Consider the following 24,582-nt stretch of genomic DNA (forward strand, 5'->3'; position numbering starts at 1 on the left):
ACAACACCATGTACTAAACGTTCGCCAGCGTCCGCTCGATTCCTCAAAGCAGATCGGCCTTTCTCTCCCGACCTCACTTGCGCCGCTTCAGCCTCCTCCTCTTTTTCTTCCGTTTCCCCCGATCCATTTCGTTTTTCTTTTAAAACACTAATTTTTCCTTTTGAAGACAGTTATCTCCATTTCACTCAAACTATAACAATAACAGTACATGGAACTAAAAATGCTTCCAGTGGATGAAAACCACAAATAGTCAGGTTCACTATGTCAATAAATTATATTTCGTTCAAAATCATGGTAGATTAGCAAACCTATACATTTTTGGAAAGGTTATAGCATAAGGAAACTAAAAATCAATGTTTACATTTGGAGAGATACCTGTATGGCGGCCATTTTGGATTTTCAAAATGGCCACTGTAAAATACATATTTTGTTCTATTTCTGCCTCTAATTACCCTAAAAACTTTTTAAAATATACTAAACCTATATTTTCAGGGACAAGGAATCCAATGAAAGTATCAAATTAGTGCTACACAAATCAAAGGTTTTGAATTGAAAAATAGTTTATTTTCACGATAAGTTGCATAATCAAATACATGTTATCATTTTGTACAGGCAGTTAATAACATCAAAATGTGTCACAATAATTCATATCACCAAACATACACAGGCAGTCAGCAAAATCATATACAGTCATGTATGCAGTCAGTATACATGTCATGCAGTTTACATGCAGTCAGTATAACCACATCTACACAGGCAGTCAATGACAAAATATACACAGGCAGTCAATGGCATCAAATATACACGATTACAGAATATGCCATTTAGAGTTCGCCATCACTGTCCTGTGTGTCGTATCCGACAATATAGTCCGCATCGTTTTCACAGTCCGTTCCACACAAGCAAAGGTCGGTGCAAGTTAAGTCATTTCTTCTGCATGAGCACCGCTGGGTTGAGCAATTGGCTTTACATTGACATCTGACTAACTCGACAATGGCCTGTGGAGCTGGTAGAACCTTGGTGGTGATAGGGAGTATATGGCCTTTCTCGTCCTGATGGTAGCCATGTTTGAGTGGGTCAAACAGCTGTTGCCACATGACAGTGGCTTGGCACCAAACTCTACTCTGTACTCGCACACGTTCAATGTGCTCCTCAAGTGCACCAGTTGTTGGAGGCAACTTGTTACTTTCTGCCAGATGTTTGCAAAACAGATGCCATCTTAGGTCAGGAATACTTGCGATCTGAATACCTTTTGGGCAATACGCTAAGCATACAAAGCTGGCCAATGTTTCTAATACCTCATGCGTTAGGTCACCATCCTCTGGTAGTTTCATCAGTGCTCTGACTACGTCCCTTTCAGCCTTGATGTAGTGTTGAAACCACTTCATTTTACCCACTCCTGAGAATCGACCAACATTGTCTGCTCCAGTAAATGCGTGGAATATAGGTAATGCTGTTGCCTTTTCTCTTCCTAGCGCTCTCCTCATTGGCCCTACCTCCACGGTCCCTGATACCATCGTCATCGATGTGTTTTTGCAGAGCTTGTCATAGGCTGCAATAGCTAGAACCAGGACATCTGTATCCGGGGTGAAGAAGACTAACTGTGCTTCGGGACAACGTTGTGATGCTGCCGCTGCTAAGCTGATCATCAGTGTGTCAGCTTCCTCATGGTTGTTTGGGTCAAACTGCATGCTCCGGTTGCTTCTAGTGTGGCCTGCTGCTGACGTGATGATTAACTTTGGAGAGTTTGCGTTATACTTGAGTGTTGCCTCAGCAAGGTACACTGTTAGATCAGCTTTTGTCTTTTCATGAGATAGGAAGCGGCCCATTGGTATATGTTTGATGTTTGTATCATCCGCAATCTGGTATTGAACAGGGTCTTTGCCTTGTCGTCGTTTTTCTCTGGTTTTCTGTTTTAAGGAGTCTGCCTTGTACGTGTCGAAGACCAGGATAATCTCATCGGATCCTGCTGTCAAGGTCATGACGCGGTGTCAGCGCAGCCATCACAGTATGTAACTCACCCAGTCTGGGGACAACTGCTCCTTTCAGATCAAGTCTTGCATCCAGCAACTGCACTGCCTTCTCGTACAAGGCCATGTCGAATGTAATCACTGTTGGGAATTCTTCACCAACGACCAACGTCTTCAATTCGGACGCTTGCAGGATCACAGTCAGCATCGTAGACCACTCGTGTGCAACTTCTGGCAGCAGTGGTAGTGCACCAATTGGGTCAGAGATTGGCCAACTGACACTAGTGATTTGAATCCTGCCCAACCTGGGATTTGGCTCGGTTCTCCATTCTCCTTTGCTCTAGAAAGAGCAGAAGCTATGACCCAACCTAGGGTGGTCAGTTCATATGATGCAGGAACACCTGTGTTGTCGACCTCAAACTCGTTCGCTCTCCTGTCTGGCCCAGGCTTTGGTTTGCTGCATGGCTTGATGGGAACATGATACGGAAGAACCGATAGGTTCTTTGCCTCACGAAGTTCCAGGCTGGGTGCGATGGTTTCTCCAGTAGCATTTGCCTTTTGATACACAGCAGTGATTGTCCCATGTGTGGTTCCTTTCCCATCAGCTGTGTCCTCTGCAAAGTCAGTGTTGTCAATAGCAAAGAACACAAACGACCCTTTCTTGAGGAACGGTGGTGCATACAGGCCATTGAACTCTCTTGTATTTTCTACAACAGCATTGGCAATTGATGTTTCCAGGAGCAGGGCACGGCCATAAGGTACACAATAGTTCTGTGCGTGGAGGAGGTGCACCAACTTCTTGTTTCTGGTGACATGGTGAACACTAAGTGCCAACCCTAGAACCTGTGGATTTTCTCGTACACACTGTGTCCGGAATGGTGTCCAGTGCTTGCTTGGGTTTGTGTTGCACCTGCCTTCGGGTCTTGAAAGCATACATTATGTTTTGACTTATCGTCAGTGCTGATCGGTCGACTGTCCTGCTCCTCATCTCTGTCTGTAGCTCTTCTTCGGGTCCTACCAAAATCCATCGTATCAGGCTGTACAACTCAGTTGGAACATCTTCTTTTGTGCTTGCTACTGTGACTGTATCGATCTGCTTCTTCTCCTCGGTGAAGTCTGTAATGCGTCTGCGTATTAGCTTAGCTGTTTTGTAGAGCATCTTTGCGTTATCCATTTCACTTGCATGGTCTTGCATCATAGACGTGTGGACCATATCTTCCTCGCAGGCTTCAGGGCAAAAAAGAACAGAAGGCTTCCGTCTGTCTTTCTGTCTCACAGACGTTACACTTGGCAACTCTGAGAGCATCTTGTCCTTCAGCCATTGTCAGGTCAACGTCGGTGTGTGCTTCTCTGCCTCATCACTACCTCCCAGCATCGAGATGTATGTTGTCTCAATGGCATCCATGGGAAGATACGCTTTTTTTTTGAGTTTGAATGTCTACAATTTTGATCAACTCAATCAAGCATGGCATCTGCATTGGTAAGTCTGCCGTCATGGGCCTGGCTTGGTTTCTGACATCATCCCTGAGGACACGAAACACATGATTCGTCCAGCATAGCTTGTGGTATCTCACATCGATTGCATGGGCATCACTTGGTGAGATTGCATTGTTTAACCTTGTCATCAGCACCGGGTCTTGGGTAATTTGTATCGCTTGCCCAAGTGCATTCCCAGAGTTTCCGGTTCGGACAGTGAAGAGACGCTGGCCGTCATCCACTTGACAGAAGAAACATTGATCTTTCGACAAAGGTTCTGTTGCAGATCGTGTGAATGTCGTTGATGTGGTTGGTGTGTTTGCTTCCATTTCTGAGCTTGTTCTCTTATGGCCACGTTTTTTGACAGCATACCTTCCTGTGGACATGGAATGTTCAAAGCGTTCCCTGGCGCGCTGCAAGGATATCTGATTAGTGGCGTCAGAATAGCAGCTTCGATGCCACGTTGTTTTCGCTTCGAGCATCGTTTGTTTTGTGCAGTCCTGGAGACGTCTTTGGATAGCAACATATTCTCCATCCTGTAGGCTGGCTCTGTCGGCCACTATGTCCAGTAACTTCTGGTAGGATTCTGTCCTGGGATTTAGAACAACTGTCCCTTTGTTAGTGTTTTTCTCCTGGCAAATGATGCACAGTTTCCAGTCTACAGACTCCTTGGACGTGCCCAAAGACAACTTGCTTCCATCAGGATCTTCACTCATGATGAGTTATGCACTGAAAATACACAAGAATAACAACCACCATAAACACCTCCACCAAGATAGTTAATATGTAAAATAAATATATTAACGGAATTTTTTTTGTATCAATGGCTGCTCCCTGGATGCATATTTCCTGAAAAAAGAAAGAACTGTTACAGTCAGAAGTCTGATTATGTCACCAATGGATTCCTTGTACCTGAAAACATAGGCTTAGTACATATTTTAAAAAGTTTTTAGGGTAATTAGAGGCAGAAATAGAGCAAAATATGTATTTTTATGGCGGCCATTTTGCAAATCCAAAATGGCGGCCATACAGGTATCACCGCAAATGTAAACATTGATTTTCAGATTTTCGATGTAATAACGTTTCCAAAAATGTATAGGTTTGCTAATCTACCATGATTTTGAACGAAAAAACATAGTGAACCTGACTCAAAGACGGAAGTGACGAATCTGTGACACTTGCAAATTTCCATGGAGGAGAAAGTTGTCCATCCCAAAAGGACCTGTGAAAGTGCAAGGAGAGAGGGTAGGATTGAACTGAGGCATATTTCCTGATTATATGAACACTTATGCCATCAGTTGCAGAAGAGGTGTATAGCTGGGTAAGAAGCTTCTCCACTATGGCACAGGGGATAACATTCTGTTGGGGTGAAAGGGTTGGTTAAAGGAAGGGGTGAATGGAGACCGTGGCCTTTTGAGTGAAGACAGTGTTTAAGAACTCTTTTTTTTTTTTGTCGATCAATGTCCAGCACGACTCAATCCTTTACGAGCAAAGGAATGGAAGACGAATGTATATCAGACGTAGACCTGACCATCTCCCACAATGCTTTGGAGGATGGTAGGAAGTTGAAGAATTTGGACCTGCTCATTGTCGACAAATGTCCTTATCCTACGTATGATACACGTAGAAGCGCTTACGGTTTTTCTGGTGTATTAACCACACTTTTTATTGGCAAAAACGTTAAAAGTTGGGGAAGGGGCTAACACAGATATAGAAAAAAAAATCAGTCTTAAAAACAATCAATGCTGAATTTCAACTATATTCCAATTGTCATACATATACCAGTAGATCTATATCATACCTATCGGGAAACGTTTAGAGCTTTCATAATTATATAAAACGATGTAAGTACAAGCGATCTCAGTTGCACGTTTTTACCCGTTGAGTCATGCATGGTAACCCAGACATGTCATCACGTTCCTGTCAATTCTGATTGATTGACAAACATGAGTGAGCAATGATTGACGGGAATACCCACCTGGTCTCGCATTAAAAGAAGAACAAGTGAATAAAAAAATATGCTAAATTAAAAAGGCAATGTCGGGATGACAAACTACAGTCTAAAAAAGGTCCTAAACAAGATAGGGATGATTTTTGTTTAGAGAGTAGCTAACAGTATTGCCATCAAATAACAATCCCAACATCACTGCCTCATTTGCACGTATCAATTATTGCTTCAAGCTTCTGCAAACACTCCACAGGTTACAACAGCACTTGATTACTCTTGTAGTGTGGCCACATACTGAGAAACTGCATGACCATCTCTAATAACAGCATTCTATAATTATCTGCATTTGTGATTGGTTACTCTAAGTTGATAAAAAAAGAAAATTAGGAAAGACAACTGAAGTTGCAAGAAGTCCCTAAAATTATATGGGAGCTTCTTGTACTTATGCAGAAATGAAATATAGGAGCTTCCAATACTTCTAGCTAGGCCTAGCCCTAGACAATAGTCTGGAGGCAGTGATGTAGGGATTGTTATGTGATGGCAATACTGTTAGCTACTCTCTAAACCAACATCATCCCTATCTTGTTTAGGACCTTTTCTTAGACTGTAGTTTGTCATATATACATTGCCTTTTTAATTTAGCATAATTTTTTTTATTCACTTGTTTCTGTAATTTTTTTGCAATGTGGAATAACACAATGGTGTGATACTCAGAGGATACCCCATATTGGAGCAAAAGTGCCAATATATCTTAGTCAGCAATGTCAAACACTGCGCATGTGTTCCGATATTGTCTTACCTAACCCTGACTGTATCTTGCAGCTCTGACTTATTGCTCGTTTCTCAAAGAATAATGTCTTCATCCAGCCTCAGGCCACACAATAACCTACGTGCACTTAAAATGCCCAAAATAACTGGTGTGGTTTACCTCGAACAGGCTAACCAATAGGGTGGATACAGAGGGGAGGGGCGGAGCCTCTCGAGAGGTTTTTATGCACGGCTGAACTTGAAAGACACTCGTGGTTTTTACTGTTTTGCTTACTTGGTGTCAATAAAACTTATTATACACTCGAACTGCAAGTGTCCTCTAAACGACTATGAGAGTACGAAAAGATACTCCAACTTTCTTTTTTGTATCAGTGGGTGGGGACATTTCTTTATCCGCGTCACCCCGAGGTTAATATGTAGAGCTGAGAGTGCCAGCGCACTCTGATAATAGTTTTGTAAAATTAACTTCAATGAAGAACTATATCAAGACAAAATAAAAGCATTTATCTGTAGTATCCAAATCCTGGTTCTGAGAAATCAGAAGACCTCGGTAATTGTTGAGTAGATTCTCGCCAAATAAAAATAGTCACGATAAATCATCAGAAAGACGTTGGTGAAACGCACTGTACACGTGACATGCTTTCTTATGTGAGCATGCGCATAGCAAGGTTCAGGGTTGATCGAGTAGGCGTGGGGAAGGGCGTGGCCTTGCCAAACGAGAGAACACGCTCTCAGAGTGTATCTGTAAATATTTAACTGCAGAAATGAACTGGAGAAACAAATTATAACAAAGGATTCTGCACCAAGTAAAACTCCAGTCATTGCCATTGAGAGAGGCCCAGCTGAGAAATACACCATCTGAATAATTATTATAATATTTGAGGAGTTTGAGGAGAATAAATATCCGACTGATTTACAAATGTTGCAGTACAAACTTTATAGATGTGTTCATCAGTGGCGTCCTGAGGGTGTCTGGAATACATTTTTATTTTTTTTTAATCACATAATTTATACCAGACACCCTCAGTACGCAACGTTTGTAAATGTTTTCACTGTTAGATATGAAAGCCACTCTATTTTAAGCTCACTGGGTCGATCATCAATACGATTGGTAATCATCATTCATTCTACCCTGTTCAAAGCAAGAGCAAGTCCACCGATATTCACGTATCATCCATTCTACCTATCAAGATGTCAAGGCGTTCATTCACCACGGCGTTCAAACTCTCCGTCTGCCACCTGTCGGTTCGACGCTGCACACACATCTCCAAATATCTAACTGATGACACGGCTGATAACATCATCAAGCTTCACCGGGAGCATGAATATCCCCTTAGCAGGATCGGGAACGCCCCCTTACCTTTGACACACCGAGAGGGACCACCATCACAATGAAGGGGGAGCGCACTGTGACGATCAACACTACTGGTCAAAAGAAGGACCGATTCTCCGTCATGCTCACCTGCACCGCAGACGGTGGTAAACTTCCCTCTTATGTCGTGTTCAAGAGGAAGACACTGCCCACAGATAAGTTTCCAGCCCGCGTGTCATTGTTCGCAGCAGCAGGGGTGGATAGATGAGGGACTGGTCCAGAACTGGTGGCGAATGGTCTGGAGTAGTAGGCTGGACGGCAGTCTCTCCCAACGACGGAACATGCCAGTTCTGGATGCGTTCAGCTGTCACAAGACCAACACCAAAGCGCTGCTGCGTCAGACCAACACCGATCTCTCATCATCCCAGGCGTGATGACATCGCTTATGCAGCTCCTCAAAGTGTCCATCAACAAGCCATTCAAGGGCGGGCTGCGTCACTGCTGGTCTGACTGGATATTGAATGGGAAGAAGACCTACATCATGAGCGGGAGGATGAGAAAGGTCGACCTTCCGAGGAGATGCCGTCGGACATCATCAAACGAGCATTCCTGAAATGTTGCATCTCTAACAACATGGACGGCACAGAGGATGATGACATCTGGGAGGAGGAGGCTGCAGGTGACGGTGACAGCGACGGGGACTTGCTGTACCCTGATTCGGACGAGGAGTTATGTGCCGTCTTCAATAAGTAAAACGGTGACGAGGATTACCTCGGGTTTAGCTGAAAAGCTTTATCAAACCCAAATGGCCCTTTTCAGGGCCACAAATCTACAAGAAATACGCATGATACCGGTATGAATCCCTTTTCTTCCTTTTTCTATGCAACAAAAAAAATCCTCCTTATATGCGGTCATGGGAGTAAGCATGTCAACACCTCCATCCCATACAAAGTTAGTGTACAAACATATTTAGATCGAAATCAGAAAATAATATGATATATATATATATATATATATGTATGTATGTATGTATGTATATATATATATATATATATATATATATATATATATATACATATATATATATATATATATATATATATATCGTGACTCGGTATGCTCCGCACGCCTCACCACACGTCGTTTCAGAGGGGTAGGCATCTTTGACCATTTTGGTGTATTTTGGGTCTTCATTGTGTTTTGGGTCTTCAGGGACTTCTGGATCCTCTGGGCATTATTTAAGGGTATTTTGTGTCTTCGGGGTGTTTTGGGTCTTCGGGGTGTTTTGGGTCTCGGGTGTTTTGGGTCTTCGGGTGTTTTGGGTCTTTGGGGTGTTTTGGCTCTTCGGGGTGTTTTGGCTCTTCGGGGTGTTTTGGCTCTTCGGGGTGTTTTGGCTCTTCGGGGTGTTTTGGGTCTTCGGGGTGTTTTGGGTCTTCGGGGTGTTTTGGGTCTTCGGGGTGTTTTGGGTCTTCGGTGTGTTTTGGGTCTTCGGGGTGTTTTTGGGTCTTTGGGGTGTTTTTGGTCTTTGGGGTGTTTTGGGTCTTCGGGGTGTTTTTGGTCTTCGGGGTGTTTTGGGTCTTCGGGGTATTTTGGGTCTTAGCAAGACCTCTTGGAGAGGTCACTTCACAGGTCCCCTTCGGGGTGTTTTGGGTCTTCAGTGTGTTTTGGGTCCTTTGGGTCTTCGGGGTCTTTTGGGTCTTCGGGGTGTTTTGGGTCTTTGGGGTGTTTTGGGTCTTCGGGGTCTTTGTGGTCTTCGGGGTCTTTTGGGTCTTCGGGGTATTTTGGGTCTCCAGGGTCTTTTGGGTCTTCAGGGTGTTTTGGGTCTTCGGGGTGTTTTGGGTCTTCGGGGTGTTTTGGGTCTTCGGGGTGTTTTGGGTCTTCGGGGTGTTTTGGGTCTTCGGGGTGTTTTGGGTCTTCGGAGTGTTTTGGGTCTTCGGGGTGTTTTGGGTCTTCGGGGTGTTTTGGGTCTTCGGGGTGTTTTGGGTCTTTGGGGTGTTTTGGGTCTTCGGGGTGTAATACCTCCTAAATAATAGGAGGTATTATATAATAGGATTTATATAATATTATATATATATATATATATTTAAGTTGAAAACACCTGGTCACAAGTGTGCCTCACTGACCGGGTCCTCAGTCGAGGTCCTCAGCATCATCCCGTTTTGGCCCTTCAACCTCGATACGGTCAGCTAAGGTGGGCCAGCAGGGGCACATACACATCCACATGCAGCAACTACACCTGGATGCGTACATACCCCACCCCCAGCCAGTGCGAACGCAGACTACAACAACAACACCTCCACATCCAGAATCCCCAGCACCAAACAAACATGGTGGAACACGCAAACAACCACCTTTATACCCTTCACCACTCACCAACAAAACACACCAGATCATTCATACACATACATACACATACATACACACACATACACACACATCCACACACACACAACACCAACCAACCACCTACCCTAACAACATACACCACTCAACATACAAAAACACATTCATGCAAAAACACACGCCCTCACCCACTCACTCACATACACAAAATAAGAAATAATAATCGTAACAAAAAAAAAACCACACACAACCAACCTACACCGTTCGACTTGCCTCCATAAACTTCCTCCATATCCAAAATGAGCCTTTCAAGGCAACCTGGGCCACCTTGTCACACATCCTCCTCCTTTCTGTCTCACACTCCAAGCCGAGCAAGAAATGCAGAAAAGGAATTGCCAATGTACCCTCGACACCCCACCTCAAATGGCTGACACGAAACTCGCCAACCCTTCTCCCGGCACTCAGCCTCCAGCTCACTGTACTTTCCTCTATTCCTCTCGTGCACCTCCTCCATGTTCTCTTCCCAAGGTACAGACAATTCCCCTAAGATGACCTGTCTTGTTGCACCTGACCAAATGACAGTTTGTCACAACCTTGTCACAACGCAACCTTGTCACACAGATCTCCTCTGGGAATACCAATTGTGGCCTTAGGTCGTATATATATATATATATATATATATATATATATATATATATATATATATTATACACACATATGTTTTTTTGTTTTTTGTTTTTGGGGGGGGGGGGGGGGTGTGAAAAACGGGTGCAGTTAATACACCAGAAAATACTATACTTTATATCCTAAACAACTTTTTTTTTAAGGTATTTGTTTGCAATACTTTTCCTTCTGTAATGGAAGTGAAATATTTTAACATGCAGAGTAAAATCGATTTTGATGAATTATAATATGGTACTTGCATCCAAAACTTAGAAAATCTTTTTCTGAGCTGGTTGTTTCAAAACTGGTTGTTTCAAAACTGGTTGTTGTTTTTGTGCATGGAAGAAGTTTCGGGAACTGAGTGGCATGCTGATGAGGAGGGGAGTGTCGTTGAAGCTGAAGGGAAAGGTGTATGCTGCATGTGTGAGAAGTGTTATGACTTATGGGAGCGAGACATGGGTAATGAACGTAGAGCAGCAACGAAGGCTGGAAAGGGTGGAAATGCGAATGGTTCGGTGGATGTGTGGAGTATCGTTGAGAGAGAGGAAGACAAATGATGAATTGCGAAAGATTATGGGAATAGAGCCTGTGATTGATGCTGTGAAGAGAAACAGGTGGAGATGGTTTGGTCATGTGTTGAGGAAGGATGAAAGTGACTGGTTGAGAAGAGTGATGGAAATGAATGTATAAGGAAGTAGAGGACGGGGAAGACCGAGAAAGACTTGGCTAAAGATGGTGGAAGAAGAAATGCGGGCAAGGGGGTTAACAAGGGGAGATGCAGAAAATAGGGCAAATTGGAGAAGGTTGTCATGGGGCCCGCAAGGCTAACCCCCACTCTCGCAGGGAAAATGGCCTTAAAATGCCTGTTGTTTGTTGTTGTTTCAAAACTTTTCCAGCTGGTTGTGAAGATTAAGGAATCTATCAAATTCCCAAGAAATTCGAGCTGAGATGCAAATTAATGCTAATTTAATGTGCATATCCCCCCTTGTGTTGGACATTCTCACGAGGCATTTCGACATTTGTTTGTCATGCTAATATGTTTTTTGGTTCGTTGTGGTCCTGTCAGGTTTGTCATCCGAGGCAACGAAGACGAGTGGAATGAAGCATTGAAGAATGTCGGAGGCAGCACTTCGGTGGTCAGTATCAAAAGGTTCGTTAAACATGCACAAATCTGCTCCTACTTGCATGCTCACAGTTTTGCTCAAATGCTCAAATTGCTCAAATGAGAATGTTAAAGGACGGTCTTTGTTGAAGAATTTATTTAAATTGCTTGGAAGCTTGAACAGGGACTTTTAATTTTGTGCACCACATATGTATATGCAAATTCGGCATAGATGCTCTGTTTAATAGCGAAGAGAAATGCATCAAATTGCATGCACCCCCATGATATGCAAAAATATGAAAATGGACCATCTACATTCGACATTATCAAAAAGTTATGAGATCGAGTATAATTGAGAATGTGCTGCAGCACCCGAGAAGGGTTCCCACACCCTGAAGCCTCTCACTCAGGGGTTTTACAAATGGCATATCAGCATGTACAAGTTCAGCACTACGAGTGCATGTGTGACGCCCATGCTGTGGGTGTGAGAGAGGAGGCAGGGGGGGATGAAGTGGGGGCACAGGCGCTGCCGATATTCACGCGAAACACACAAGCCGGGACACAGATATTGAGCTGTACAGCCTTGGGCAGTTATCTTTGGATAGCCAGCTGCAAACACACACATCCTGGGATATAGACGTCTCAAACAGCAGGGTGGATGCAATGTCTCATGTGCGATGCAGGTTAGGACAATTAATGGCTGTGTTTTTTTTAATGGAGGCTGGGCAAGATTAAATGCAGGGCAGTCATCGCTGAAGGGGTGTGCACCATTGTGTAGCATTGTGTAGGTGGTGAGGGTGTATGCGGCATTGTGTAGGTGGTTAGGGTGTGTGTGGCATTGTGTCGGCGGTGAGCTTGTGTAGCATTGGGATTCTTATGTACGTGTACAATTTGAATGTCTTTACATATGTGGAGGAACTCTGGGAAGGGTTTGAAATGGCAAAGGGATTACCTTGTGTAGCCTTTCATGGTTGCTTTATGCAACTTTCTTTGGCTAGAAGAGCATGGTACGAGTCAATGCAACGATAATCCTCGCCACTTGGGGTAATTGACTCAGTGAGAGCTAATTGGTTATACCCTCTAGTCACAGGTGAGAGATGTGATTGGGACCTTGTTTTTCATCCACTATATAAGAGAGCCGTTGGTCTGTCTGTGTGTCGCCATTTTTCTCAGAGATGGTTGAACGGATCTTCGTCAAACTTTCAGAGGTTCACCAGTGACTGCCTGGGAGTTTTAGGTAAAAAAAATATATATATACAGACTTGGCATTTAATATGGAATTTTTTTTTCTTTCTTGACTTCGGTTTAATTTCTGAACTCGGTATATCATTCTGGTGAGTTTCTTTTAAGCTTCGGTGATTTCTTTGTTAAAAGAACCATGTCACTGATTGTCTGTCGCAGCAAGAAGTCAATAACAGGATTATATCACAGGTGGCGTGACAAAATGTACGGACAGGTACATTTGACGATTGGCTTCACAATCGGGTATATAAGGGTTGTTGCGTTCTGTATTAGTGGAAAACAACTGCTGCACGTCTACAAAAGTTATTGCCGCTTCCCCTGGAGATGGTCCGTCAACTCGACAATGCTGTTTGTCATTTAGTGGTGGCTTTACGAAATTCCGGCATGAAACAGCGTGCTATTGCTTGGCAGTATGGCATCACTCAAGGTCAGGTGTCAAAGATCCTGAAACGTAATGCTGAGAGGGGTGTCCCTACTCCAATACCGAGGCCAGGACGTCCCCGCAGAACCACAAGGAGGGATGATCGCCAGCTGCACCGATTAGTCCGCAATGGCCGTACCAAGTCAGCTAATCGGCTTAGGGCTGAGTGGCAGCAACTGACAAATGTGCCTCTATCCAGAAGGCTAGTCGACCAACGACTGGTTCAAGCAGGCTATCGTGCCAGGCGTCCCCTGAGAAAGCCACGTCTGACCAGACAACACCGCCAGCGCCGATTGCAGTGGGCCAGAGAGCACCGTCAATGGCAGCCAGGACACTGGAATCACGTGATCTTCAGTGACGAGTCTAGATTTCTGGTCTATCGTCAAGATGGCCGCGTCCGAGTGCGCAGACAAGTGCATGAAGCCTACAACGAAGATTGTATAGTCTTTCGAGGAAACTTTGTCTTCCAAGATGACAATGCACGGCCTCATCGTGCTCGCATGATCCAACACTTTCTTGCTGACCGTGTTGTAGAGCATATGGAGTGGCCTGCCATGTCCCCGGATGTGAATCTGATCGAGAACTTGTGGGCAGAATTAACGCGTCAAATCGACAACTTGGACCAGCAGCCTGCCTCTGTGCGTGAATTGCAGCAGGCTATTGTAACTGCATGGCAAGCGATTCCTGTCCAAACCTTGGCAAATCTCGTGAACAGCATGCCTCAATGTGTACGTGCTCTCCTGAATGTTCGTGGGGGTTACACGAAGTACTGAACTGTAATTTTACTGTCCGTAATCCCAGTCGTAATTTAACTTTTGTTTTTGTTTAAAAAATTTTTGGCTAATGTGCAAAATAAAGATATACTTCTGGAAAACGCACAGAAGTTTAACACAGTACTGTCCGTGAATTGAGTTCGATATCAGTTGACATCACTTTCAAGGATCAATTTATTTGCTTCAAAATGTCAAATGTGGTTTTTGTTTCTTTTAAAGGTCACATTAACAAAATCTAGAATAATTTCAACATAATTCCAATGAACTTTTGGTTCTAAGTCATCTTGAAAAGTAAGTTCACCCCCACAAAAAAAATATTCCATATTAAATGCCATGTCTGTATATTAAAAAAACATTGTTTTTTTTATATAAAAATAAATCTCTGTAGTGCCTAAGCCTTTTTGATTAATGACACTTATAATTATGTACAAGTACACATTCACAGAAATAAATACAAAACACAAACATTTGAACACAAAAATCAAACAATTCTGGAAGTGTACAATGTTGGTAGTAAAGATTCTACTTCCTGAACGTCATCAAACTTAACTCAGAAACGTGATGAACGGCACATTCACCAGCAGATATTCACTAAAAAGGTGAAATGATGATTTGACATTTGTGATGGATTCTGATTTGGATGTAATTGCTTTTCCATTATATTTGCCCTCATTTCAAATATGTTGATGTTTATTTTTCGCTTGAGCAACACCGGGTACTCCAGCTATAAACACCTGTATACTCTAATCGGGGTACAAATACAAAAACAACTTTGGCTGGGAGGTAACATAGACTATGTGGCCGCGGCCTCATTCGAGGTTGTGGGGGACCGGGAGAGGAGTGTAAATTCTCCATGCAAATGTGTACGGTGTCGCGCCACCTGGTGATTGTGGCAAGGGTATTGCAATTTCCTTTTTTATCTGGGCAACACTGAGGTTAAAACACCCTTTGCATGGGTAATTTTTTCCTCCTTCTCTTCCCCCTCCCCCAAAACGAAGCAGCCTGTCAAGCCACCCCACCCCACCCCAAAAGATGAATATGTAGTATATATTCTCCCTCGCACCCCCTTCCCCACCCCACGAACTTCCACTCACCACACTCCCTTCCTCAGCACTCCCTCTCCAGCTTCCCCCACCTCACCGGGCAACGCCTGGCACTCCTGCTAGTTGTATATATACATATACAGTCATGTGAAAAAGTAAGTACACCCCATGTAAATTTTTGACTTTTTCAACATATTTCAACATACAGCTATTTGATCTTCATTTCAACAATATTGATAGACAAAGGTGATATAATATCACAAATATCATGAAACATTTACATTTTGTAGTCCATTGTATAATTGAAATAAATATAAATGCAAATTTCCCATGTAGAAAGAGTAAGTAAAACCCTACATTTATCACTACTTGAAATACCTAAAATTAGATTCAGGTGCACCAGCTCAGGTGCAAATGATTAGAACATTATTAGAGAGGATCTTGGAGGAATGAATAATGAATGAATGATCGTTTTAAGGCCATTTTCCCTACTAGAGTGGGGGTTAGCCTTGTGGGCCCCATGACAATCATGGTTCCCTTTTTGAGGGAGGAACCTGTCTTATTTAAACCTCAGACATTTAGTTTGGTTTGCTCTTTATTGTTGAAGTGTGTGGTGTCACCATGCCAAGATCAAAAGAGCTCTCTGAGGCCTTCAGAAACAAGGTTATAGATGCCTACGAGTCTGGGAAGGGATTTAAAAAGATCTCCAAACAATTTGAAATCAATCATTCGACTGTCCGGAAGATCATCGACAAGTGGAGAAGATTCCAAACAACTGCCAACTTGTTCAGACCAGGCTGCCCCATCAAGTTCAGCCCGAGAGCAGACCGCAAGATGCTGAAAGAAGTCTCTACGAACCCTAGAATGTCATCACAGGACCTACCGGTAGCTCTTGCAACTGTTGATGTCAAAGTGCACGAGTCTACCATCAGAAAGGGGCTGCACAAATTTGATCTACATGGTAGATGTGCCAGGAGGAAACCTTTGCTGTCCAGAAACAACATCAGGGCAAGACTAAAGTTTGCCAATGAACACCTAGGCAAAGACCAGCACTTCTGGAACAATGTGCTCTGGACAGATGAGTCAAAGGTAGAGCTATTTGGCCACAGTACCAGAAGACATGTTTGGTGAAAACCAAAGACAGCATTTGACACAAGAACCTGATACCAACTGTAAAGCATGGTGGTGGAAATATTATGGTTTGGGGCAGCTTTGCTGCATCAGGGCCTGGGCAGCTCACCATCATTGAATCCACTATGAATTCTTCATTGTACCAGAGGGTGCTTGAGGATAATGTGAGGCCATCTGTCGGAAAGTTGAAGCTCAACCGAAGGTGGACCTTGCAACATGACAATGACCCTAAACATACCAGTAAATCCACCAAGGAATGGCTGAAAATAAATAAATGGACGGTTCTGGAATGGCCAAGTCAAAGCCCGGATCTAAATCCCATTGAGATGTTGTGGGGGGGTTTAAAACGAGCTGTGCATGCAAGAAACCCCTCAAACATCACACAGCTGAAAGAATTCTGCATGGAGGAGTGGGAAAAAATTTCTCCCAGTCGATGTCAGAGACTGGTAGACAGTTATAAGAAATGCCTACTTGAGGTTGTTTCTGCCAAAGGGGGCAATACCACATATTAGAGCCAAGGGTGTACTTACTCTTTCCACATGTGAAATTTGCATTTATGTTTATTTAAATTATACAATGGACTACAAAATGTAAATGTTTCATGATATTTGTTATATTATATCACCTTTATCTATCAATATTGTTGAAATGCTTATATTATAATGTCTGTGGCTGTTTTTCATGGTTCGGGCTCAGCCCCTTAGTTCCAGTGAAGGGAAATCTTCATGCTACAGCATACAATGACATTCTAGACAATTGTGTGCTTCCAACTTTGTGGCAACAGTTTAGGGAAGGCCCTTTCCTGTTTCATCATGACAATGCCCCCATGCACAAAGCGAGGTCCATACAGAAATGGTTTGTCGAGATTGGTGTGGAAGAACTTGACTGGCCTGCACAGAGCCCTAACCTCAACCCCATCGAGCACCTTTTGGATGAATTGGAACGCCGACAGCGAGCCAGGCCGAATCGCCCAACATCAGTGGCCGACCTAACGAATGCTCTTGTGGCTGAATGGAATCAAATCCCTACAGCAATGTTCTAACATCTAGTGGAAAACCTTCCCAGAAGAGTGCAGGCTGTTATAGCAACTAAGGGGGGGAGATGAACAACTCCATATTAATGCCCATGAATTTGGAATGATATGTGATGTTCGGGTGTCCACATACTTTTGGTCATGTAGTGTATTGATACTTTCAATTTGAAATGTTTCAAAGCATTGGCTGGAAAATTGTATGGCAAGGAAAATGTTGCATATGAATTTCTGACCAAAAAAAACACTTTTATTTGGTTGTCTTTCCTGAGATCAATGGGGCAGGGGGAATACTGTCGGGAAAGTAGGAAACATAAACACTTGAAAATGTCAGCATAACACCAATTTGAAATGACCAAATATAATGTTAGACACAAATAGCCATTCGGAATATGGCTGCTGTGATTTGTCATACGAGGCAATTATCAAAGAGTGGATGCACAAAAAGTGGTGACCTGCGATGCAACAGCAGGGCTGCATGTTAAGCTTGTGTGGTTCCTTCCTCTTATGAGAGGATTATTATTGAGGATCGCTGACTATCATTAAGGCTTAAAGAATCGGGGAGGACCACAGTCGACAGCTTCTTAGCATTTAAGCTGTAAAATATTTCTGTAATTATGTTTTGAAATCTCATGATGCTTTCATCTCGAGTCATTTAAAGACCTGTGAATGTCAAGTGCATGCTTTGTGAGTAGGTGTTAGACAGTAACTGAACCATTCCTCACTAAATTTCCTGACTATTTCTACCTGCTATGGAATCCCAAGTGAATTTGATTTGTTTTGCTATTGTTATCTGAACGGCTTCCATCTTTGGAAGCCTTGCCAAACCTTATTTGACATTGAGCCTAACTGGTTGTACATTTGCAAAAATCCTCACCGGATGTCTTCTTTTTCTTCATCCTTTTTTTCCGTTTTTGTTTTGTTAAAACTTCATTATTGTGGCTGTTTCTCATCTTGATTGTTGTGGATGGAAATTGAGGTGTTGATCATTGATGAGCGATCCATCTGCTGTCTTGCAGTGAAAAGAGAAAAGGTGATACAAAATGTGGACTCATGTACAAAGGCAAGAAGCTCAAGAAGTTTCGTAACAACGTGGGCAAGGCACACAGACAATAGTGTTGCTTGTACAGACAGGATACTTGTTGGCATCAAATGTGGATTTATTTAATTTTTTATTATGAATCCTTGTAATAAACTTTACGTTTGATGTGTGTGTGAAAGCCTATGAAAATTTCTGGTGACTGACTTGCGAAGCATTTTTTTTCGTCGCAAATGTGCAAATATGGTCCATCTAAGCCCAAAATCAGGTTTATAAAGGTTTTTAATTTAACTGTTTTCAGTTGAGTGTTGATATATGGCATTTTGCACTCTGTGTGTGGTTTTCCTTTGCTATCAATTTGATTGCAATGAATGGGAGTTTACCTTTTGTTTTTAAAATTATGTGGAACGTGTTAACCCTAAACCCAATTGAGAGGATGGTGACTGCATTTGCTTTTTAAGACTCCGCTGGTTTGTCATGATAAAATATGAAAAACGAGGCACAGAATCTGCAAATTGGCTTGAGCCTCAGAAGGAAATAGTTGGTTGCCATATGAAATGACTGGTACAACTATATTTCAGTTTGCTACCTCAGCCCATGGGTGGCTTTGTTTTGAACTGATAATTCGCTATGACGTCTCAAATTATTTTTACTTCTTCTTCGTGCCAGTTTCTGGATATGCAAGTTAAAGAGGCGGTATGCAGATCCGTCATTGTGGGCGTTAAATCGGAACCGGATTAAAGCTGGAAACCCTGTTGGTAACAAGGAAGAAAAGGAGCTCTGATCGCTCAACTAATGCGCCATGACTGAAAGGCAAAATTGGAATAGGATTGGGCAAAACTTACTGGAAGCATTCCATGGAATGTGTTGATAATGAAATGCTTAGGACTTTAAAGCTATTTAAGATTGCTGAAGTGTTGGAACTGAAAACCATGGGTCAGGAAGTTTTTGCCTGATGTGCACAGGGTATTACTGAAACAATATGACTTCTGGGGCTTTTGCTTTGGAACAAGGCCCTTGCATCATTCTCCAGAAGAGCATGCTTTTTGTTAAAACGAATAATGCACTTTGATGCTTTTATCAGCTGCCGACAGATGTGATGCCGTGCGGAGCCTGTTAGCAATGCTGGCTTGCATGTGCATGGAAAATCGGCTTTGGAGAAACTGGCGGCCTTGCAGGAATACTCCACAAAAGTTTAAGTTCATGGGAAAGTGATTACTTCCTGGGTAAATCAAAGATCTCATTGTTTTCACTGTTGTGTTTTTTATGGATCAGTTTGCAATGTAGAGTAATTGTGAGTAAGAAGGTCTGGACTTTAGGTTGTAAATTAATGACTTGATGGTTTGCTCATAGAGCAACTTTGATGGATGTTCTGCAAGCACAAGGTTTTGCTTGCTGCATGGAGCGCGAGATGTCTTAATTGGAGCCGCTACTTCGTTAAGCATTCCAGATGGAGCCTGGCATGTGTTGAGTAGACTTTGTATGGGTCGTAGTTTCTCTCACCTTTAGAAAAGTTGAGCAAATGAGGAGATAATTGTCCATTTTTGACAGCACCATTGCTAGGCCAGTCTCATAATGGAATTGCTTCATTGCACTGGTTGTTTAAAGGCCTTGGCAATTAATCGGGAAAGTCAAAGGTTGAGCCGAAGATCTTTAAACTTTCTTGTTTCTGTATATCTTCAAATGAGATGTGCGTGCACGCTGTCCTTGTAAGATGAGATTCATCGTCACAGATACAAAATGCAGTTTGAAAGGGCTATCAAACTGATTTACAAATTCTGACACCAAGTGAGGTTTTATTCTTGTTTTAAAGTAGAAAATATAATTTGATGCACATGAGTCGATGGATATGCCTCTGTCCACTGTTTCTTTTTATCTCAATGAAAGGTCACTTGATTGGAGATCAGAGAGCTTTAATGGAGTGAGAGAAGTGGAGAGATAGAAGATATATGTTGGATGCATCCAACTCAAGTTATGATCCACAACAGGCATTTTAATGCATTAAGTTATGTTATGATATGTTATGTTATCAACTCAAGTTATGATCTGCAAAATGATATTCGATTAAAGGACATCACCTTTGACCTTTTGAACTCAAAATCGAATGGAATCGATTCATCTTTGTATTGCAGCTATTGTGGTTAAAAAAAAAGTTTTTCAATAAAAGGCCACATAACGTTTGATCTTTGAAACCAAAATCAAAAAAAGTTCATTGTTGTAAATTGTAAGAAAGCGCCACAAAAAGAAATTGTGTGGGGCGAGATCTGAGGAATGAGGGGGCCAGGGCATGTTGGGTGAACCACAATCCATCCAAAGGTCGGGAAAAGTCTGAGCCATTTGCGAACCTGAAGACCTCAATGGCATGCTTATGCAATTTATTCTTGTGGGGCTTTCTTAAGGGCAAGGTTTACACAACTCAACCAGCAAACATTCTAGACCTGAAAGAGCAGATTCAAGCAGCTTTTGGAGAAATTATGGTCAGAATGTGGTAAGTGTTAAGAAAAATGGATGTTCTGGGTCATGTCGAAATAAGCGGTGACTTGGCAGCCAATGGCCACTAAAAACTCCGTCCAAGGTGGCCCGTGTGGTCACTATCAATTTGCATCAATTGCCATTTTCAAAATAATTTTATTCACGAAACTTCGAACGGAAAAATCAACTTCTGATGAGCATGAACACTTTGCATTCTGACTTAGTCCCCTTGACTTGTGTCAAAATATTGTATACATACAATAATGCATACTTAGTTGTGGCCAAAATATTGGCACCCTTGCCCTTTTTTCAAATAATGCACCATTTCTTCCAGAAAATTGTTGAAAAAAAAAAATTGGTATCCACAAATGTATTTCTTTGGATTGCAATGGAACTAAACAAAAAAAAGCTCAAATAATTACGAAATCTTAGCTTGTTCAACACAGAAATCCTACAATGGCCCGGACAATATTATTGGCACCTTTCAAAAGTTGTTAGAAATAATTAGATTTCAAGCAGGTGATTCTCCTTCACTTTGGAATTGAACTCACCTGTGGTAAGTTTCAGGTGCCTGCAATATTTTTTAAAACCACTCATTCAACCAGTTTGAAAAGAGAAAAGGAGTCATTCTGCTGTTTTGTGTCACGATGTGGAACCACAATCAGCATGTAGAAAATATAGAAAACCAGAGAATTGTCTGAGGTCAGGCAAGATTGTAGCCAAGCATGGACAATCTCAAAGCTACAAGTCTATCTCGAAAGACCTTGATGTTCCTGTGTCCACCGTACGCAATGTTATCAGGAAGTATAAGGCCCATGGCACTGGAGCCAACCTCCCTGGACTTGGCCACAAGAGAAAACTTCATCGAAGATTGCAGCAAAGGATTGTTCGAATGGTGGAGAAAGCACCTCGTCCAACTGCCAAACGGATTCAAGCTGAACTTCAGACACAAGGTATGACAGTTTCAACTCACATCATGCGTTGCCATCTCAATGAAAGGGGGTTCTTTGGTGGGAGACCCACCCAGGAGGACCCCACTGCTGAGAGAGAGAGAGACATAAGTTTTTTTGTTTGTTTTTTTTGCATAGGGAATCGAGGCTCGTGGAAGAGCTAACACATTGAACATGAAAACTTGCACAGACACATAAAACATGCAATAATGGAGCTGGAGACAAGAGGGGAAGAGAGGGAAGTACACAAGCACAACAACAGAAGAGAACAGGGAAGTCGGTAGATCTGTGGAAGGGGGGTGGCTGGGGGAGGAGGGAGGGGTACACGGTATAAAGCAAATGAACACTTCTATAAATTTCAGGAAAGAAGTTGTGGATTTAAAGAGGTGGATTTGGGGTGTTTTAACGGGGGTAAAAAAGGTCAAGGTTTTGGATGGGGGAAGATAAGAGATGGTGGTGAACAGCTGTTTTAAAGACCTGGAGGGTGGAGTGGGATTGAAGAGAGTGAGGGAGTTTGTTCCAGAGGCGGGAGAAAAGAAGAGTGAAGGTGAGCAGAGAGTCTTGATTTTGGCAGTTTCACCAGAAGAGGGTTGCTGGCAGATCTTGTGTGTCCTGCAGGAATATTTGGGGGACAGCACAGACAGAGCATGGCCAGTGAGGAGTCCCTGGAAAGACCACCTGCCTGCCTGCGGTGAGAGAGAAAAAGGCCCTCAAAATCAGCTTCATCGCGGGAGATTCCAGTGATTCTGAATGCTTTGGTTTCAACCGCGTAAAGCCGTGCTCGGTGTGAGGCAGGAGCACAACACAGGAGCAGAAGCAGGGTTCCTCCAAATCTCAATGTCCCCTCCCACTCAGGTCCGCCAAATCTAAGGTCAGTAGATACTAATACCCTACTGCAAAGCCGCAATGAGCCGGCGAAGCCAAAGCCTCTTGCCACTATTTTACCCATCACTATGGCATCAGTAGGTTAGGTAATAGGTAGGTGGAGTAGGTACCGTACCGAGTTCAAAATGACACCATTTGCATTCTGGATGAGATTAAAATTTATAAAATTTCCTTCTTGCTTAATTCGGTGAATTCCGTCTCAACTTCGGATATTTCCGGCCGTGAAAAACTAGACCCTACAGCCGCGAGATTTCTAAAAAATAATTCTTCATCAATTTTAGAATATTTGATGCCGTTTTCAGCCTCCGAAATGCGGTAATAAGCTTTTTTGAAATATTTTTTAAATGCTCGAATCTCATTGGTTCCGGTGTTTGGTGACGATTTTCGTTGAAGATAACCAGGGCCCATGCGGGCCCGGGGAACGAGGTTGGTCTTAAAGTATTTTAATTACAAATTAGAGGTGCATAAGATGGTGAATCAAAAAAATACGGGTGAAACAAACTCCTATTGAACTTTTTCGCAATTTTTCATGCATACTTCTGCATCCGCAAGATGACGGCCTCCATGGAGCGATTTGGTGCGTCAAAGATAAAATTTAATAATCATAAGAATCTCCCAAATTCATTAAGATGTCTAATAGTTGATTCAAGTGGATTTGGGAAAACCTGTTTGCTTTTAAAGATACTCTTTACTCCAAACTTTTTAGATTATTAAAATTTAATAATTTTCACAAAGTCAAGTTTTCAGCCAGAGTATCAACTACTATCACAAGGTTTTAATGCAGGTCTTCAAAAAGAAGATATAATCGGTTTATTTAAATGGCAACATGAACTAAATAAGTACAACATTAAAGATTTAATACAACTATTTTGTGATATTCCACAAAAGGGTAAAAATAAACCAAAACCCACATCACCTACGGCCATAACTTGTATTCTCAGTGATAATACGGATGATATACCTTTACCTCAAGATTTAGATGAAACAAAAATGAATCTCGTTATCTTTGACGATTGTGTTAATGAGAGAAACCAAACGGTTATGGACAGTTACTATGCAAGGGGGCGACATTCTTCCTGTAATTGTATTTATCTCAGTCAATCATACTTTCAACTCCCTCCTCGCTCAATAAGAAATAATGCTAATACTTTTATTTTATTCAAACTAAATTCAATAGACATAAATAATTTTTGGAGACATAATTGTTCTACATCATGTAGTAAAAAGAAATTTGCGGGGTATATGAAACATACGGTTGAAAAATATAAATATATTGTTGTTAAAGAAGATGATGTAATAGGCAATAATTTTTTTGTATAATAAAATGAACGCCGAAGAACGAGCAAGAAAATTTAAGGAATATAATCAATTAGTTTCAAAAGTTGTTAAACAACAGGAAGAGATAAAGAAGAAACGGAGGCAGAAACTATCGGGTGAAGAAATATTTGAAAGAAAACAAGAGAAGTTTTTTTAAACCTCTTTTAAAATCTTCCGAACAAAAAGCGGTTTCATTTCAAGTTCATGCGATAGATTATACCCCCCAAAAAATCAATTGTTGCGTGATTTCAGTCAAATGACTAATCAAAAATTTGAAAATATAGGAGCATCAAAATCTGATGATGAAGAATCATTCTGATGCCTTGAGGAGATAAATCAACCTCCTGATTATGTTGTGAAAGCTCTTCAAAACGATGAATATTCAACGGAGTCAAAAACCTAAGCGGGTCTCATTCCAACAGAAGAACCAGCACAGTTTTATCTTGTTAAATAAACGGTATTTATATTTAATGATAAATTGGCATTCTTAAGTTCTGACCTACCACCTATTAAATTAACCTTCAGATTAATGTTTCTTCTCACAAAAGATGGGTATTCTAATTCAAAATATTTTGATGAGCCGCTTGATATGGAAAATGAGGAAGATAAGGTATATATTGATGGACTAAACTCGCTTGATTATAAAGTTTCTGTTGCTGGTAAAAGTAAGAAGAATGAGAAGGAAAAAGAGATTATT

General features: G+C 42.0%; 1 protein-coding gene across 4 annotated transcripts in view; it reads left to right on the forward strand.

Moving 5' to 3' along the window:
* NAT10 (N-acetyltransferase 10) overlaps positions 1 to 20,345 on the forward strand; it is a 268,591-nt gene extending 248,246 nt beyond the window's left edge. For all 4 annotated transcript variants that reach the window (XM_078777865.1, XM_078777875.1, XM_078777870.1 and 1 more), the window contains 2 exons: positions 11,547 to 11,630; positions 18,242 to 20,345. In XM_078777865.1, the coding sequence (XP_078633991.1) occupies positions 11,547 to 11,630; positions 18,242 to 18,338 (181 nt within the window). In that variant the 3' untranslated portion in view covers positions 18,339 to 20,345. The remainder of the gene's footprint in view (positions 1 to 11,546; positions 11,631 to 18,241) is intronic.
* The last annotated feature ends 4,237 nt before the right edge of the window (positions 20,346 to 24,582 follow it).

Source organism: Myxine glutinosa, chromosome 1 (genome assembly GCF_964187855.1).
Source record: "Myxine glutinosa chromosome 1, kmMyxGlut1.1, whole genome shotgun sequence".
Taxonomy (NCBI): Eukaryota; Metazoa; Chordata; class Myxini; order Myxiniformes; family Myxinidae; genus Myxine; species Myxine glutinosa.